The sequence below is a fragment of the Gasterosteus aculeatus genome, chromosome 16 (assembly GCF_964276395.1).
Source record: "Gasterosteus aculeatus chromosome 16, fGasAcu3.hap1.1, whole genome shotgun sequence".
NCBI classification, from domain to species: Eukaryota; Metazoa; Chordata; class Actinopteri; order Perciformes; family Gasterosteidae; genus Gasterosteus; species Gasterosteus aculeatus.
The window spans coordinates 5,174,161-5,194,055 of NC_135704.1; the positions used below are offsets into that span (position 1 = coordinate 5,174,161).

The 19,895-nt window shown below is 44.8% G+C and overlaps 1 protein-coding gene across 1 annotated transcript; it reads left to right on the top strand.

Annotated features, from left to right (window-relative positions):
* The first annotated feature begins 13,426 nt into the window (after positions 1-13,426).
* On the top strand, positions 13,427-17,027 carry LOC120833474 (monocarboxylate transporter 6). The gene is made up of 4 exons (XM_040200582.2): positions 13,427-13,888; positions 14,604-14,744; positions 15,119-15,958; positions 16,087-17,027. Exons 1-4 carry the CDS (start codon positions 13,549-13,551, stop codon positions 16,335-16,337), a joined length of 1,572 nt encoding a protein of 523 aa, XP_040056516.2. The 5' UTR covers positions 13,427-13,548; the 3' UTR covers positions 16,338-17,027.
* The last annotated feature ends 2,868 nt before the right edge of the window (positions 17,028-19,895 follow it).

Genomic DNA, 19,895 nt, shown 5'->3' on the forward strand with positions numbered 1-19,895 from the left:
CATAAGCCTTCAAGATCATTAAGATCTTCTGACACCAATCTGTTAGTGATTCCCAGAGTAAATACAAATCATGGGAAAGCATCATTTAGTTACTACGCAACAAACAGCTGGAATAAACTTCCTGAAGATTTAAGACTTGCCCCAACTCTGACCACGTTTAAAACAAGACTGAAAACTTTTATGTTCAGCTTCGCCTTCTGCTAAATTTGACCTACATTGCACTTTTAACCTCTGCCTTTAATTAAACAATTTAAATACGATTTTAATTTATAATTTTATTTGCTGTTTTTAATGTTATTTTAATTCCTGCATTTTATTTCACTTTATTGTATGAAATGTTATGATGTGAAGCACTTTGAGTCTGCGTTGTGTATGAAAAGCGCTATACAAATAAAATTGCCTTGCCCTTGCCAATGATGTGTTTCGATGTTGACCTATGGCCCTCCACCAAACGTCCTCTTCTCACATTCAAACGTCGTACATGTCAAGCCTGTAGCTCCGTTCTCTCCAATGTATCCACAGCAGCACCACACCGCCCTCTACTGTTCTGATCGTGTTATAATTTAATCTAACTTTTCCTAGCATTTCCAACCTACAACACTCTCCCCTGCTTCAAGAGATGTCTCCGGACATCCGAAACCTAACTATCAGTTTAGGTTTAGAGTCTATTCTAAGCCCAACAGTCAAAGTTTTTTAAGTCATGGTGTACGTCGTTAGAAAGTTAACATTTCCATACTGTTGTAGGGTAGTAACAGGATTCAGTAACAGCCGGGTAAAATGGCATGGGATAGGGGACACAGGCAAACATAAGATTTGCTTCTAACTTTCAGGGCTGAAATGAAGGTTGTCAGAGTTGGTTATATGTGAGCATTTCTAAAGGTTTCATTGCTCGAGTTGACCTTCTCAACAGTGGCTTTTCCTCATCTAATAGCCATGTGTCAGGTTCACTATTGTCTGCTTGCTCTTCTGAATCTGCATTGTCCATAGTGTCCTCCCTTGCTGGTTGATGTGGTAGCTCCTCAGCTGGTGGTGTAGCAGCCGGTACCGGCAGCTGCACAGAATCTGGCTCCGCAACTGGCTCACATTCAGTTAGCTGCCGTATTTGAGTGGTCTCTGTCGTCCCATTGGCTGGAACTCTGGGGCTACAGCACTGAGTTCACTCTGAGGTCTGACTCTCCTTCTTTCATACACTGGTATGGTCCTGAGACAATATGTGTATTGTTCCTCATCATCGGAACGTTCAGACTCCCGCTCCACTGTTGTGTCACTGTTCTTTATCGGATTGTGTCTGTTTTTGTTTTTTGAGTGCAGGCTGTCTCTGCTCATCATTTTCCAAGGGCAAATCATTTACCGGGAGCAGCAGATTACGGTGCAGGACACGTAAGTTTTCATTTTCAGGCTGAACTCTGTACACAGGTCCATCTCCAATCTTTTCGATCACGCGATGAATTTTCTTTTCCCAATAAGCAAGAAGTTTACCCGGCCCACCCCCCTCTAGCAGGTTTCTGACAAGCACCCCGTCTCCAGGCTGCAATACCCTGCCGATCATAGGATTTTGACCTTTGGCCCTAAAGCCTAGTCGTTGCGTTTTCGGAGCGACTCAGACGCAAGCCCCCCTTGCGTGTCCCTTGCGTCGCTTTTCACACCTCCTTACGTGTGTCGAGCCATTTTTCTAGGCTTGCGTCGAAAGCAACGCAAGCAATGCAAGCATCCCGCAGCGCACAAGGCTGCGATAGGTCCGCTAACTACATCCTTTACGGAGTCTCACATTTCCGCTTTCATAGCCCGATAACGCGATTATTAAAACGAAGACTGTTTACGAGAGAACGGATCAGATTGAAGAACTTTTGTCGGATAAAAATGCGATGCACGGAGTAATATGATAAGTCTATGATAAATAAATAAACAAATAAACGTGACTCTCTAGGTCGTCTTCTACAAAAACACGTTACTCTGCCTGTTGTTCTGGCGGTGAATTGCTCTGCAACACACGCAGAACCATGAATTGAAACAAGTGCGTCGACGCAACGACGCAGAAGCATGCGCCGGCCTTAACCGCTAAATGTTCTGTTCTCACATTCGACTGTTCTGAAGTCCTACATGTCACCTTCCATGGCAGGAAAGTCTTGCTTTTATCTTTAGGTTTTACACCTTTATTGTCTGATGAAGGATTTTTGCTGGATTTTTTTGCTAAATCATTAGCTGGAAACTTCGGTTGTATTGTGAAGTTTACAAGCCTTTTGCAGAGCAAATATCTGTTTTGAGTTTGGTAATATTATGCTGGAGGCTAGGGCTGCATCTAACGATTATTTTGATAATGGATTAATTGGTTGATTATTTCTTCGATGAATCGGATAAAAGAAACTGCATTAAAAAGCTTTTATTTCCAACCCTTTATTCTAAAATAGAACTGCAAAAATACTTCAGAAAGTACAGGTTGCTCCTTGAACATAATCATTAATAAAAAAGAAAAATACAAATCAGAAAATTTAACAGGATTTGTTTAGGACTAGTTCTCTATACTACACTCACAAACACACCCCCATGTTCACTTGAAGCATATTCATTAAATTATTACCATCATTGTAGTGCAAGTTAAGTAAATGCATACAGCTAAAAAACAACCTAGTGCTGTGAGATGAATTTAAAATGGCATTTGTAAATAAATGCATTAGGGGCTTGTGTGTCTCCCTTTAAAAAGTACAACACACACAAATATATTTGTCAACACTAACCGATATGGGACAAAGCACAAAATATATAAGACAACAGATTGAAAAAGGAATAGTTCAAAAGAGGGGAGTAAATAAAAACGTGTCTTGCTAACTGCGTTACTGCTGCTATTAGCGAGCTAGCGCTAGCTTGATCAGCTGGATGACGAGTAAACCAGGAATCAGGAATCAGGAAACATTTATTTACCAAAATACGTTGATCAATTAAAGTTAAAAAGTTAACATTTATTTAGAAGATAAAAAGATTACATGAGCAATTCTCTGGCTCTAACTATTGCTTGCAAGCAGGAGGTCCAACACACCAGCATGTATTCCAGCGCTGTGTAATGGCGTTCCTGAGCAGTAAAAAAGCTGAGTTTTTATACACTTGAAGACAGTTCTTAGCGCCAGTTTCGAGAAGCCACAAATCAAGTTGAGATAAGAACCTAGGTGAAGCTGAGGGCAACACACAATGCTCCTCTGATCGAAGGTCTGTGAGAGCAAGATGACCCCCCTTCCCCAAACACAGCTGCAAACCCTAAATCTTTCCATCTCTACATCTCACGGTCAACCACTGCGACCTGGCTTTTAGCACAAGACAATTGTTTACAGAATGTTTTTACCACTACATGCATCTCACATTTTAATAATCAAATTTTATCGATTTCACTCGTTGCAGCCCTACTCAGATTTTTCACAAATAGTATGTAGATTACATGGTGTGAATTGTACTCAAGTTTGAGTAAAATGTCACTACTGTTGTTTTATGTGGAGCTCTATTCCATGTTGTCATGTCATGAAATTCTAGTTTAGTAAAAAACATTTGTTTAGTTTGTTGTACGCTGTCCTAAGTGCATTCTTAATTTACAAATTAAGGCTGTGCTCCAGGAGTGCAGTCAGGGGAAATAAAGGACCCACATTAAAAATATATTTATCTTAGTGTCCTGTCTCATCATTTTAATCAGGCTACACGTGCATTTTGTGCAATATATTTGGGCCGTTTCCATGATACTGACAGCACTGTTAGCCAACCAGGATCAGCAGAGCGTCTTCATATCAGGAATCAGGAAACATTTATTACCAAAATATGTCAAACATACATGGAATTTGTCTTGGCGGTTGGTGCGCGACAGTAGACAGTGTGACAATAGACAACAAGACAGCAGTGCACAAGTAATAAAATAAAGTAAAATGAAATGTTAATGCAATGGGTTAGTAGAATAAGGCTATGGGTTAGTATAAAACAAGGGAATAAAGAAAACAAATTTAAAAAAAAATTAAAATATAAAAAAGTTACGTTTAAAGTAACAAAGTGACGAGTGACGAAGTGATAAATTACAGTTAAAGTGACATGTGCAGTGTGAAGGGGAGTGACCGGTGGAATGTTATAGTCAGTCAGTGGGGGACCGGGCTCTGTTGATGAGCCCGACTGCCGACGGGAAGAAACTGTTCGTGTGGCGGGAGGTCGTAGTCCTGATGGACCTCAGCCTCCTGCCAGATGGAAGGGGCACAAACAGGTTTTGTCTGCCCTTGTCCTTGGCTGTGGCTGCAGCGTACCAGATGGTGATGGAGGAGCAGAGGATGGACTCGATGATGGCCGTGTAGAAGTGGATCATCGTCTTTGGCAGGTTGAATTTCTTCAACTGCCTCAGGAAGAACAACATCTGCTGAGCCTTCTTTGTGATGGAGCTGATGTTCAGCTCCCACTTGAGGTCCTGGGTGATGATGGACCCCAGGAAACGGAAGGAATCCACAATAGTGACGGGGGAGTCACACAGGGGGATGGGGGAAGGTGGGGCTCTGTTCCGCCGGAAATCCACAACCATCTCCACTGTCTTTAGAGCGTTGAGCTCCAGGTTGTTCTGGCTGCACCACGACACCAGATGGTCAGACTCCCACCTGTAGGCGGACTCGTCCCCACCAGAGATCAGTCCAATGAGGGTGGTGTCATCCGCAAACTTCAGGAGCTTAACGGACTGGTGACTGGAGGTGCAGCTGTTGGTGTACAGGGAGAAGAGCAGAGGTGAAAGAACGCAGCCTTGGGGGGAACTGGTGCTGATGGTCCGAGAGGCTGAGACATGTTTCCCCAGCTTCACGTGCTGTTTCCTGTCAGACAGGAAGTCTGTGATCCACTTGCAGGTGGAGTCGGGCACGTGCAGCTGGGAGAGTTTGTCCTGCAGCAGAGACGGGATGATGGTGTTGAAGGCAGAGCTGAAGTCCACAAACAGGATCCTGGCGTAGGTTCCTGGGGAGTCCAGATGCTGGAGGATGTAGTGGAGGGCCATGTTGACAGCATCGTCCACAGACCTGTTGGCTCTGTAGGCGAACTGCAGGGGGTCCAGCAGGGGGTCGGTGAGGGACTTCAGGTGGGTCAGGACTAGCCGTTCAAAAGACTTCATGACTACAGAGGTCAGGGCGACAGGCCTGTAGTCCTTGAGTCCTGTGATCCTGGGCTTCTTGGGAACAGGGATGATGGTGGAGGCCTTGAAGCAGGCTGGTACGTGGCATGTCTCCAGGGAGGTGTTGAAGATGTCAGTGAACACCGGAGACAGCTGGTCAGCACAATGCTTCCGGGTGTGAGGGGAGACGGAGTCCGGACCGGCTGCCTTACGGGGATTTTGTCTTTTAAAGAGACGGTTAACGTCTCTCTCCAGAATAGAGAGGGTCGTTGCTGGTGGGGGAGGGTAAGGTGATATAGATGAAGAGGCGTGAGCACCTGATGGGCTGGGGGAGGGAGGGGTATGGGGGACTGCAGCAGGTTGGTGGAGCTGTGGGGGATGGGATCAGGACATTGTCTTTCGAATCTGCAGTACAACTCATTCAGCTCGTCTGCCAGGCGGAGGTCATTCATGGAGTGGGTTTTTTTTGGCTTGTAGTTAGTGAGGTGTTTGAGGCCTCTCCAAACCGAAGCAGAGTCACTTGCTGAGAACTGTTGTTGGAGTTTCTCAGAGTACAGTCGTTTCGCATCATATAGAAAGGTCGGGGATGGCGAATGATACCGTAACCTTTGAACCCTCCACCAAAGAAGAAAAGCGTCTCGAGGACCCAAGAGAGTGCTCGTACTGGCTAACTGGACGTTGCCAACTCATATTAGTGTTATTTGAACGCTAGCAAAGACTTTTCTTGGCAAACTGCTAAGGGACATTTTACAACTGTCTTTTGTCAAAAACCATTTCTGTTGTTGATATTTGGTTCTGGTAAGCTGAAGGTTTGGGGCGAGATTCTTAGATTTCTGTGTCTTTCTGACCATTGTTGGTGGCCTGTGTCTTTCTTTCCATGTTTTGCAGGCAGCCCAGCAGACAACTTAATTGAGGATCCATCTGGATTGGATGCACCATCAGAGCCGGCCCCTTTAAAACACATCATCCAGGGGGCAATCGGGAGAGGAAAAGAAGCATGTGGCTGGTTTGGTTGCCGCCACGTTCAAGAACAATAAATTCTTTACTATTGGCTGCCACGTTCCTTATTTTCCATCGCAGTTGTTATGTTGCCGGACCCTAGCAGGGAACATAACAAATGTAGAAAGTCTTCTTAATAAGGAACTTCACAAATACGGCCCCTTGTCTCTGTCCAGAGCCTCCAGTGGGGCTGCAACAACGAATCAATGAAATCGATAAAATTTCATTATTAAAAGCGTTGGCAACGAATTTCATTATTGATTCGTTGTGTCTCGCGATTATTACTTCACACAATAAGTTACGGAGATGCGCGCCGAGTAAAAATAAACGCGCTGAGCCGACTTAGAGGAAAGAGCATCAATCAGCGCCGGAAGTTGTGAGTCACATGACGCAGGCAGAGACATCTGCTCGACTAGTCGTCCAAGGTGTATGAGCATTGAGGGGGGGAGGAACATGGCACAGGGGCACCACGTTGTCCCATTTTGACGCGAGGAACATAACGAGCCTCCTGTCCATCCTCTGCTCCTCCATCACCGTCTGGTACGCTGCAGCCACAGCCAAGGACAAGGGCAGGCTGCAGCGTGTCATCCGCTCTGCAGAGAGGGTGATCGGCTGCAATCTGCCGTCCCTGCAGGATTTGTTCGCTTCCAGGTCTCTGAAGCGTGCTAAAAAGATCGTGGCTGACCCCTCTCACCCCGGACAAAAACTGTTTGTGCCCCTTCCATCTGGCAGGAGGCTGAGGTCCATCAGGACTAAGACCTCCCGCCACACGAACAGTTTCTTCCCGTCGGCAGTCGGGCTCATCAACAGAGCCGGTCCCCCACTGACTGACTATAACATTCCACTGGTCACTCCCCTTCACACTGCACATTCCACTCTAACTGTAATTCATCACTTTGTCGTCACTCGTCACTTTGTTACTTGTTTGTTACTTGTTCGTTAGTGCACTAGTGCTTAATATTTTTCTTCTTAACTTTTTTAATATTTAAAATTTTTAACTTTATTCCCTTGTTTTATACTAACCCATAGCCTTATTCTACTAACCCATTGCATTAGAATTTCATTTTATTTTATTTTATTACTTGTGTACTGCTGTCTTGTCTGTCTACTGTCGCGCACTAACCGCCAAGACAAATTCCTTGTATGTTTGACATATTTTGGTAATAAATGTTTCCTGATTCCTGATATGAAGACGCTCTGCTGATCCTGGTTGGCTAACAGTGCTGTCAGTATCATGGAAACGGCCCAAATATATTGCACAAAATGCATGTGTAGCCTGATTAAAATGATGAGACAGGACACTAAGATAAATATATTTTTAATGTGGGTCCTTTATTTCCCCTGACTGCACTCCTGGAGCACAGCCTTAATTTGTAAATTAAGAATGCACTTAGGACAGCGTACAACAAACTAAACAAATGTTTTTTACTAAACTAGAATTTCATGACATGACAACATGGAATAGAGCTCCACATAAAACAACAGTAGTGACATTTTACTCAAACTTGAGTACAATTCACACCATGTAATCTACATACTATTTTTTAAATCAAAAGTTGCTACTGAGTAGGGCTGCAACGAGTGAAATCGATAAAATTTGATTATTAAAATGTGAGATGCATGTAGTGGTAAAAACATTCTGTAAACAATTGTCTTGTGCTAAAAGCCAGGTCGCAGTGGTTGACCGTGAGATGTAGAGATGGAAAGATTTAGGGTTTGCAGCTGTGTTTGGGGAAGGGGGGTCATCTTGCTCTCACAGACCTTCGATCAGAGGAGCATTGTGTGTTGCCCTCAGCTTCACCTAGGTTCTTATCTCAACTTGATTTGTGGCTTCTCGAAACTGGCGCTAAGAACTGTCTTCAAGTGTATAAAAACTCAGCTTTTTTACTGCTCAGGAACGCCATTACACAGCGCTGGAATACATGCTGGTGTGTTGGACCTCCTGCTTGCAAGCAATAGTTAGAGCCAGAGAATTGCTCATGTAATCTTTTTATCTTCTAAATAAATGTTAACTTTTTAACTTTAATTGATCAACGTGTGGAGATCCTTCTCATCAACCAACTCGGGGGGATCGGAGATCCCGACAGCAACTAATTTCATTATCGATTCATTGTGTTGCACGATTATTACGTCACCCAATGAGTTGCGGAGATGCGCACGGAGCAAAAGTAAAAGCGCCGATCCGACGTAGAGGAAAGAGGAGCCAGCAGCGCCGGCAGTTGTTGTGAGTCACATGACGCGTTACTAAAGACCGGAATGAGTGACTGTCACGCTCGATGCGCAACACGTGAGAGCCCTGAAAGTGTGTCAATGGCAAAATATGCAAAGTCGACGTAACCTGGCACGGAAGCACCACGTTGTCCTGTTTTGACGTGAGGAACGTAACGAGCCGCTGTTTACTCGTCATCCAGCTGATCAAGCTAGTGTTAGCTCGCTAATAGCAACAGTAAAGCAGTTAGCAGGACTAAGACACGTTATTATTTACTTACCTCTTTTGTACCATTCATTTTTCAATCTGTTGTCTTTCATTTCGTGCTTTGTCCCATATCAGTTATTGTTGACAAGAGTATAAAACTCAGCGATTTTACTGTTCGGGGACGCCATTACACAGAACGCTGGAATACGTGCTGGTGTTTTTGACCTCCTGCTTGCAACCGATAGTTAGAGACAGATAGCTGCGAAGAATTGCTCATGCAATCTTTTTCTCTTCTAAATAGATGTTAACTTTTTGACTTTAATTGATCAAAGTGCTGGAACCTTCTCATCAACCAACTCGGGGGGATCGGAGATCCCGACACTACACTTTCACTTAGCTATGTAACTATGAAGCAACGGGATATGCATGTAAGCGAGTTAAACTACAATTTCTCCAAAGATGGACGAAGGTATCTAAGATGCGATTCTTGGTGGTCCATGTGTTGTGTCATGCAGACAACATAAACAACCATGTTCAAAGTACTACTTTATTAACAAGGTTGCAATACAAGAGTTACGCTACGTGATCTAGGTTTTCTCTGTCATGATCCTTATTTCTGGTGAACCGTCTATTGCTGCCACAGGGATTTATGGGACGGAATTACCGTGTTTCTACGCTAAAGGAGCTAAGTAGGAAATCATTGAAGCTCCTTTCCTTAGCATTAGAGAATTCAAACTGCAAATTTGACAATTCGAATCCCACCCCTCTTCTTCCTAACCTGATCCTGAACACATGATTATTAAATCTTCGACCTAAAGTTGGTTTGTGTCTGGACCCAAATGCACTCACACAACTCCTCCAGTGATCTTTTGACCTTTGATTTAAAGCTCCGGAAACAGCAGAGTAACAGTAATACAAAGGGCTGTGTTGTTTCAAAAATGAAACTCCGGACAAACTGAACACATGTTGTGTTGACTGTTAAAATCTAAAGTATTCAATAAAAGAAAAGGTGTTGTGCTAAGAAAAACATATCAGCTGAGGAGCCGCTGGTTTCTGCAATTAACAGCCCGTAGGGCAGCCCACTTAAATCCCCATAGTCTATTGCTTCTACACACTAACTCCAAGAACCTAGTAAAAGGTGTGAAAGTTAGTGTCCACGCACCTGGGCCTGGTCTCCTGGTGAGTTCAATGTAACTCAAATGTCTCAGTCAATATCAGTTGTGGTGCTATCAAGTATTACATGTATGCATTTGATTACATTACGTTGGTTTTACAATATTCTCATTACTTTATTAATTACATAGTTCCAGAATCATGTATACATTCTGGTGTACACTAAATGCCTTTTATTAATTGTTCATTTATGAACCGGATTGTCAGTTTATTTCTAATAATCTACAGCTGGCGGGTTAAAAAGGCAGGCAGGAGCCGCAACAGGAGATACGTCTGAAAACAAGCGCTGGAGAGTCTGGCATGAAAGCAGAACAATCTGGCGAAATGTGTGTGTGTGGGGCAGGGGACTAAATAGGGATTCAATTAGTTATCAGAGGCAGGTGTGAACAGGTGAATGGCGTTTAGACTGACAGGGTGGGAGTTAGGGCTGGGCGGTATGGACAAAAATGTATCAAGTAATCGAGTCAGCTGTTGTTCCAATTGTGGAAATGACCTTCTTCCGTACCCGTGAGTCAGGACTCCTGAGTCTGTCTCCCGAGTCTATTTTCCCGAGAACGCAAGAAGGGAAGGGAAGGGATGTCTATGCAGCGACTAGGTTACAGAAGCGCTCCTTAGCGCCATCTACCGTCGCGGAGTTTGGAAAGGAACAAACGCGTGTTGGTTTGATGATTTTTTTGCGTGAGAATTTGGATGTGTGGCCTGAGTGCGTGTGAAAACAAAACCGTGAGAGTTGGCAACTCTGCCTAATGTCAGGGTGTCCTAACCCGGAGAGTTTTTAGCTGACTTTCCAGTAAAACTATTGATAAAAATGATTGTGTAACGTATTTAGGGAATTTTAACGTTAACAAACCGTTAGCCCCTTACCTTTCGAACCACATACGGTTTTAATTATGAAAGTTAAAATGTTTTTTCTGCGGAGATTAAATATTGGTTAAAGGGTCGCCAAAATCACCATCAATGCGGTCAACGTATCCGGAAAACCAATACTGACCTTTCATAATTAGATATCTCGCTTCAAAACCTCCAAATAGTGCAAAAAAAGCTCTTTCATCATCGCCCTTATTGTCGACAACATTGCCTGTTGTCAAAGTAAGTTTTGCTACTTTCTCACTATAGACATGTTTTTGTTTATATATAATCATGAGCTTTGACACGTTGATTTGACTTTAATTGGGTGGTACTTAACAAGAAGCGTCCGTATAAAAAGGACCATGAGGCCTGCGTACGCACAAAGAACAAGAATCAAGAAAGCCAAATAACACAATTCTAAACCGAATACTCAAATGTCTATGCAATATAATCCATAGATGGTGAACGGTATTATGGGTGCCGCAGGAAACAAGATGAGCAGCAGCATCAGCCAAGGTTGTGCTGACACCACAAGAAGCCAACGACATATTCGTTGAGAGACGCAATCCTTCAAAGATGCTACTGGCCTAGCATTAAGGCCAACACCAGAAATGGGTGGGTGTCACTCCCTATTTCTGGGGAGCTCGTGGTATTTTTTAAACATTTAATATCAGTATTTTTCAATTGTCTACATTTTTTAGATGTATGATGCCTGCCAAAAGAAGACGACCTCCGTAAAGGAGAAAATGATGTACAAACCCGAACAGGTAAATACTTACTATGTAACATGTGGTTTGGAACCATCGTTGCGGTCTGGTTTGCTGTTTAAGGTGACAAGAACCATTTGAACTACGGTAGTTGGGATGGACTCAAAGTGGCTTGACGTCTACCCGCTAAAAACAAAGGGAGCAGAAGAAATATCCGCCTGTATAATGGATTTCTTCTATAAGTATGGTAAGTGTTGGGGGAAAATTGTTGAGCCTGCGTGGGGTGAGGCTCTCAGGAATGTGACCTTTGATGTGAGCCGGTGACTTAAGGCAGTCCAGAGTGAGATAAGACACAGATGAAATCATACGTGCCCTGACTGACCTTTTAGATGTTGATTGTCTGGGTCCATAAAGGGAGGGTCACAGGGTCACCCCTACATCATCTGGTATTTTTCCAACACTCCTCTTGAGGGGTGGGCTGTCCTGTCCTGAGGTAGGACAACCCCCCCTAAGTGTATAAAACCTCCTGTTCTTCTCTTTAACTTGGTCAGATCTTCCTGCTCCTTTTGAGGGAAGGAACATCTGTCCCTTTTCAGCTGAATTGTAGTCATTTGACTGTCTGTGCTTACGACTTGTGCTGATGATTTCTGTATTCTTTATATTTTTCCTATATTCTAGTTAGTAATAAATAATAATTCTGTAGTACTATATTTAGCAGTTAATTTTTTTTGTTGCACACCCTCAAAATAAGAAACATAAAAATGTAATCTGATTAAATGTTGTGCGGCACTGCACTGTTGTAACTGCAACCCCGAGGGACAAGTAGTAAGGGATGAGTCCTACCTTTGGAGCTGGTGACCTCACCTCTGGTTTCCAAGTGACTTTTCTTTCCTAGAGAAAACAAGTAAAGCTTTAATAACGTGTACAGATTTAACCTGTATTTTCAGAAGAGTAGTAATCGGGTGAACGAGAAGTAGCGGTAACCAAAAGGAACAACGGCGCTGCATGTTGTTCACGAATTGATATGAATAAATAAAAACACCTGGGTCAGAAGTAAGGGAACCATCAAGCATTCCACGAATTCTCGGTCATTACCTTACTCGAGGACTTGCACTGATCGATCGCGATTGACTTATTGGGCACCCCTGATTTACAGTATATAGAATAAACAAGGTATCTAAACTGGAGCCTGTATTTCACTGTACATACTTCTATTCCAATCCTATTTTACTAAATATAATTATATATACATGTACACACACACATACATATATATATGTAATATATGTATTGGATGTCGATGTAGGTCCGCCAAGCCATGAACATCAATAGCAAAGCAACGTCCGCCATTGTTGATGTGTTTGTGTTTTGCGCCGCCGTGCTAACGTTGTTGGGAAAGATGAGACGTAACTGTGACGTAGGACTTGGCTCTGCGCTGGCTCTTTAGCCTGGCTCCGAACCAGCACCTGGTTCTTGTTGGTGGAAAAGGGGTAATAGAGTTTGCGATGCATTGAATGAATGAACCTTTTTACGATACAATTGGCGGAAAAGCTTGAATGGTTCAGAAAGCTTCACTTTGCCATCACTAGCCATCAGACAGCATCCACAACGCCAAGTTGAGAGGGACACTCACCAAGCAAATACGCCACTGGAGCCACGGGAGCACAGAGCAGCACACATCTAGTCGCCCGGAAATGATGCACCTGACAGAACAGAGGCGCAAGAGGAAGAGCTGGTGGAGGCATGCCACTTTTAAACTGGCCCACCTAATTGCAGTCACCTTTCTTTGCAATCCTGTCTGCTGTCTCTTGTTTCCCTCAACACATGCGTGGGCTGGAACCCAGCACAGGTGTACACTAATACAGATTCTTTGGAGTTTAAGCATTAACAGGGATATTTCCAGCCCTAGATCCTCTCGCTCTGATCGTTTCCAGCAGCCTTAAACAGCATTAAATCCAGAGTCTGAGCAGATAACCACCCTCTCAGGCCTGACCTCTGCAGGCCCAGCATTATCAACAGTGAGGCTGTGTAAAGCTGTTGCTTAAATACTGAAGGAAATGTGCGTAGTAGGGTGGACAGCTGAGAGTGATTGATAACGAGATAACGAGATGGGTGTGACTAACAGGTGAACTGATTAAGTTGATTAGGTAACTGAGCGACAGAGTTGGCGGGAAGAAGGGAAGCTGATCTGTGACACTAACTACTTCTACTGCTGCACAACCACTGTCTCCTGTATCGTCCTTGAAGGCTGAAGAGGTCACAACAGACCCAACCCATGAGCCTCCCAGCAGAAAATGACTCAGGTTAACGAAATCGGAGGGATGATCAACGGCTGCGTCCACTCGGAGGCCTTTGGGGACCTCCACCCGGACAACGTCATAGAAAACATCAGCGAAGCCAACGATGGGTCGCGGCAAGGTGAACAGGGAGACTTGGCAAGCGACGAGGTCACAGATGTGGATCGCGGTTGGGCATGGGTTGTGTTGGGAGCCACCTTCCTAGTCAGGGCTCTGACCATGGCGTTGCCACTCTGCGTGGGAGTCTTCTACACCGACCTGCAGAATGTGTTGAATGCGTCAAACCGCGAGGTCTCCTGGGTTCCCGCCATCATGAGGTCGTTGCGTCACGCGGCAGGTAAGGAAGATTACTGCGCTCTAAAAAGTCTGTTTTTTACTTTGTTTGGGTTACTGTGCAAACCTAATTTACCTTGATGTCTTTAACATACGATATTATTCAGAGTGTGAATAACTTTGGGGTAACTTTAGTTCCCACCTGTTTTTTGGGGGAACTAGGGGAACCTGAGCTATAATCAGTCTTGCTGGGTCCGTGTTGCTTTAAAGTTCTTGTGAGTTAATTATATTGATTTGATACATTTTCCTTTTAATACACCGCATGATGTAGGTGTTGAGTCACGTTAAATGGTAGAGTATCATGCAAATATGAGATGTGTGTGTGTGTGTGCACAAAACAAACAACCCAACTGTCATGCGGTAGAAGCCCAGAAATGCATGGGCCGCCACTGAAATGAACACATCTGTTTTATATGAGCAGCTTGAATGTTACGATGTGTAGCATACTTTTCATCACAAGAAGTTATGATGTTGTGTCTCAACAAATATGCTTTTAAACTAGAACCTCACTTGCTAAGCGCAAACATTTTTTGTAATGCTTTCATTCTGCAGATTGTAGGGTCTAGCTCAATCGCTGTACGTGCTTTTCTGCTTGAATCCCTAACAACGTACAGATTACACAGTGCTAAACACAGTTATGTGCTACAAGACGACCGCCTCCGTGTGAACCCTTGTTCCTCGCCAGTATGCATTAAAACTAAGTGCATTATGTTCCACAGGTCCCATTTGTAGCCTGCTGGTGAAGAAATTTGGTTGCCGGGCGACAGTGATGTTGGGCGGTGTCCTGAGTTGGCTGGGATTGGCTGCCAGTTTTTTAATCCACTCCATCAAGTGGCTCTACGTAACCGCGATTATTACAGGTCAGCCAACATTCGGCTGACTTATTGTCAGGGCTGGTTCACCACCAGGTACCCTGGATGCTGCTGGCGCAGCAGTTGGACCTCTTGGTGGAGACCAAAACGGAAAGAAATGGTTGTTCATCGGTTACGTTGCTCATTCAATTAATGCAGCTTTTTTCATTAATGTAAAATGGTGAAGACTAATGTTACAGAAAGGTCTTCACGCACTCATACAAATGAGTCAGCATTGGAAACATCTGGTTGCCTCCACTAGTGGAGCTAAAGCCTACATAGAGCACTCTGTTTATCTATGTGCACATTTTCTATACCAACTGTGACGTTTTAATATCTAAACGCAATGCTACCACTCTGAATGTCTCCTTTCACGGTCACAGGAATAGGTTTCTGCTTCAGCTCCCAGCCCTCCGTGAACATCGTTCAGCACTACTTTAAGGCCCGACTCGTTTTTGCCAACGCCTTGTCCTCCACGGGCATGGCAGTGGGAATCTGCACTCTGCCCCTCCTGGCTAACTACCTCCACACCGAGCTGGGCTGGAGAGGAAGCTTCCTTGTCCTGGGCGGCCTCCTGCTGAACAACTGCGTGTGTGGCGCAGTGATGAGGCCCCCGCGGGACCCCGTGGGCCGGGGCATGCCTCTGATAAACCTCCCGGCGTCTCTGCCCGAGGAGGAGTGCTCCACGACTGAGAGACTGACAAGGCTGCAGGTGTGGCGCGATGTAAAGGCTTTTGTGAGCGAACACATGGCCATCGATCAGCTGTTCCAGAACTCTCGTTACTGCGCGTATGCCTGCGGCGTCACCTGGATGACTCTCGGCTACGGGGTGCCCATGATCTACCTGGTCCCCTACGCCACAGCTGGCGGCATGGAGCAGAGCAAAGCCGCCTTGGTGGTCACCTGCCTGGGCGGGGTGAACGCTGTGACGCGGCCACTGTTCGCCTTCATCTTTCACATGCCCTGGTTTAAAGGGCGCTACATTTATGTATTCTCCTGGGCACTGCTGATCAACGGGCTCAGCAACGGCATCTGCTGCGCTGGCCCCGACTTCCCCGTCCTGATGGCGTACGCGGTGATCCAAGGTGTCTCCATGAGCGCGGTGGGCTCCCTGATATTCACCATCCTCATGGACGTGGTGGAGATGCGCTGCTTCTCCTCAGCGCTGGGGCTGTTCAACTTGATGCAGAGCGTCACGCTGCTCCTTGGGCCTCCACTGGCAGGTAATGTAGGCGGAAAAAATGATTGCGGCGGGCGCGCGGGACGCACTCACAGTAGAGACCTGCAAAGTAGTGTTGAAACAACAAAAGAAATTGACATGGATCTAATAAGCTCGCCATTGTTGTTGTAGGATTCCTGATCGACTGGACAGGTCAGTTCTTGCACGTCTTCGTTGCCTTCGGTTTTCTGATTAGCTCCGCCGCCGTGTTACTCTTGGTGGTCTTCTACTGGCTGGACACGAGGCCATCGGTGGATTTGGCTCCCGCCAGCAGAGTCTTCTCGGCGAGAGACAAAGACGATGCTTCGTCCCGCGGGGTGGAGATGATCACGAGCATCCAAAATCCCCTTGCACACATCGCGCTCCGGCCCAGAAGGCGGTAACGTTTGAGTGTTTATGTGCCAGGCGTTGTAAGATTTACTTTTGTTCTACCATTCTGAGCAAGCTGAAAAAACAAACGTAGAACTGGTTAATTTACAACATGAAAGATTGAGGATGGAAGCAGCGCCGTAGTTTTGCAATAACTTTTATCTTCACACCCAAGCAGGTTTTATGCCATAGCCTTGTTTTCATGTCGGACATGTGTCAATAAATCTACCTTTTTTTTCCCAGTATGAACGCTCAAGTGGGTGCAATGACATTAGCCATTTACACCTTTTTTTTTTTTTTTACTTTTAAAGTTGTTTTTATTAAAGTGTGAATTTAATCAATATTGAAGAAAATGAATGCATCAATACTTGCAGTACACTAGAAGTAGTGATGCTAATGTGAAGTTTCCATCACAGATGTTTTTTAAAGTAATTTATCTTAACTTTTAGTCTGCAGTTCTTCTGAAGTACTATTGCCACCAGTCAGATGACATTGTCTTAACCTCCAGCGGTTTTATTTAAATTTCATGTTTTACTCTCTCTACGCACTAGCTTTAAACAAATAATTTGACCGTGAAAGATGTGTTTCTTCTTATGCTTTACAGCTCGGGGCTCTAACAATGTCAACAAGCTGATGGAAATTGTATTGTCATTGTAATTTTAATTTGACGTAAAGCGATAATGTAATAAAATGAGCTGCAAATATCCAACGTTTCTCGAGCTTTTCCTTATACATAGTGTGGGGTGGTTTCTTATATCACTGGATATTATTATTATTATTATTATTGGCATGTATGCAGAGGCTGCATTCTACCAGATCATTATTACAGAAAATATATTTTTAGACTTGATGAAATATGTAAATGTTATTTTCTAGCTGCGAGGAGGAATGTTCTTTTGAAATGTAGCTGAGTAATGAAATAATAGGCCGTCCTAGGCCTGTATAAGGCCTTAATTAGCAGTTGTCAAATATTTGACTATCAAATGTCAATTTTTTTTTTTTTTTTTTTTTTTTTTTTTACCAGGCTGTTTTGTTAAATAGCCTGTCAGACTAATGAAATGTTAAAAGTTCAGCCACAAATAAGGGGACTTGCCCGTGTGTCATTTATGGATTACATTAGGGTTTTCACTCCAGAAATACAAGTCGAAAGCGTATGAAAGGAATCTGCCCAAAGAAAGCTGTTATTTTAAGTGGTTAATGTATAGCATCTTTCAAATTAGACTAGAGGCTTTTACTTTTGGGGTAGCACTTTAATTACCGTATTTTCCGCACTATAAGGCACACTTAAAAGCCTTTAATTTTCTCAAACGACAGTACGCCTTATAATCCGGAGCGCCTTGTATATGGATCAATTGGTTAATCTGTTGATCCATACTGGTTTTACAAGGCGCTCTGCCAAACATGCCAAAGCTCGAGGTTGTTGATGAAATGCTGAGGTGCGTTGTCAACAATCGCTCACATTGTTCCAATCACAACTAAATGTATTGCTCAATATTCCCTCACAGCAACATTTGAACCACGTGTGACGTTGTGATTAAACTCGTGTTTCTACCTCTCAGGTTCAATAGCGGCTGTCTGCGTTCGCACGGTGGTGCCCGCCAGGAGAGAAACTCCTCTGCACCTCCAGCTTGCGCCGTTGTCCTGCAGATTCCAGCTGACATTAGCTTTCTGCTGCCTCCACCCTCTGCCAGCAGCTTTTACCACGCAACCGCTGCCACGATCCACCTGCTGATCGGGGTAGCTGGAGATGTATTTCCACCTACAAATTGTGGGGAACAAGTGTTTCTGGACAATTTGCATCAACAACTCACATTGACTACAATTCAACATGCTCCACCACCTGCAACCTACACTCCACCTAAAGCGCCTCTGCCACAGACCTGCAGTTGCTGCCTTCAACTGCATGTTGCTGGCAGCTGCTACCAAACCTCCTCCACATATAGGCTAAACCACTAACCTGCTGTTACCACCTCTACTAGTAGATATTGGCAGGCAGCTGGAACCGAACCTTCTCCGTGATCCTCTGCCAGTGACCTGCAGATGTTGCCTCCAACTGAAGGTTGCTGGCAACCAGCTGCAACCAAACCTCCACCTACCTCTTCTGCCAGTGACCTGTTGATGCCGCTTCCCCCTAAACATCCTGTAATAGAGCTGCCTATAAAGCATCCACTCAGACTCTCCGTCAGATCCTGCAAGTGCCGCTTCCACCTGCATATTCTGGCAAAAAGCTGCTATTCAGTCGTCCACTTTCAGCCTCTACAGCAACCTGCATTTGCCTCCTCCACTTGCAGATTGTGCTAAATAGCTGGAGACCAACCTCCATCTAAATAGCCTCTACCACAAACCTATTTCTGCCTCTACCAGTAGATATTGGCAGACAGCTGGAACTGAGCCTCCACCCTCTGCCTCTTCCTGCACCTGCAGTTGCTGCCTCCAACTGCAGGTTGCCGGCAGGCAGCTGCAACCAAATCTTCACCTACAGCCTCTGCCAGTGACCTGTTGATGCCGCCTCCAACTGCAGGTTTGTTGGCAGCCAGCTGCAACCAAACCTCCACCGACGTCCTACGACCCCAGTTGCACCACCTGCAGCCTCTGCCAGCCTCCACCTTAATAGCCTCTGCCACAAACCTGCAGTTACACCCTCCACTTGCAGATTGTGGTTGAGGGGCTACAACCAAACCTCCACCGACGTGTGTTGAGCAACATCCTCGACAATGTCCTTAATGTTCAATTCCCAGGCTCTGGTGCTTTCGATGGACAGGATAGCCAGCCCATTCACCCTCTCCTGTCCCATGCTGCTCCTCAGGTACGTCTTAATGAGGTTTAATTTCGAAAAGGATCGCTCTGCTGTTGCCGCTGTCACAGGTAATGTCAGATACAATAGCAAGGCAGTGCACACCTCACCAAAGGTGGATGTCACAGATTGATGATCCACAATCAGCATCTTTGCCATTTCGGAGACTGAAGACCCTTGAGCAATCTCTGCTCTAAAACAGGCCCTGAATGACACGAGTTGTGCAGAAAACGATATTGCTACGTCCCTGCTGTAGTGGTCAGACAGACGTTTAGCCTTCTCATAAAGCTCATCGTCGTCTGCGAGCTGAAGGGTCATGGGGAGTAGTGCCTAAAACATGTTAGAGATTGCTCTCATACTGAATCTGTGGGAGAGCTGGTGGATAATTATGTCCAAATGTTAACTCTGGAAAAGCTTTCACCGTTGGACAGGCGCTCATCTTCGCAAAACTCGTCAAAATGATGTTTGACTCTTCTCCCTCTAACCTTTTCAAAGGTGTTCTGAGCTCCCCATTTGTCTGCGAGCGTCTGTGCTATTGTCTTTGCCTGGTCAAAAGCGCCCCTGTACTCAGACAAGATCAGTATGGTGTTCTCCAGTAATTTCACTGCCTTCTGTATGTCTGTTGTGGTGGAAGATTTTGCACAGACAATCGTTAAGTAAGAAACAAAGGCTCTGAGTCAAGTATGTCTTTTCTCCGTTTATTTTCTTGCAAGGGAAAGACGGTCACAACAGCTACGTGGTCAGTAGACTGTCAAGAACCTCCTTCTGCCCCCAACAC

Excerpts from the sequence above, each read along its gene's own strand:
- LOC120833474 (XM_040200582.2), top strand. The coding sequence starts at position 13,549 with ATGACTCAGGTTAACGAAATCGGAGGGATGATCAACGGCTGCGTCCAC. Across the intron at positions 13,889-14,603 it reads GTCGTTGCGTCACGCGGCAG|GTCCCATTTGTAGCCTGCTG; the intron begins GTAAGGAAGATT and ends TATGTTCCACAG. Across the intron at positions 15,959-16,086 it reads CCTTGGGCCTCCACTGGCAG|GATTCCTGATCGACTGGACA; the intron begins GTAATGTAGGCG and ends TTGTTGTTGTAG.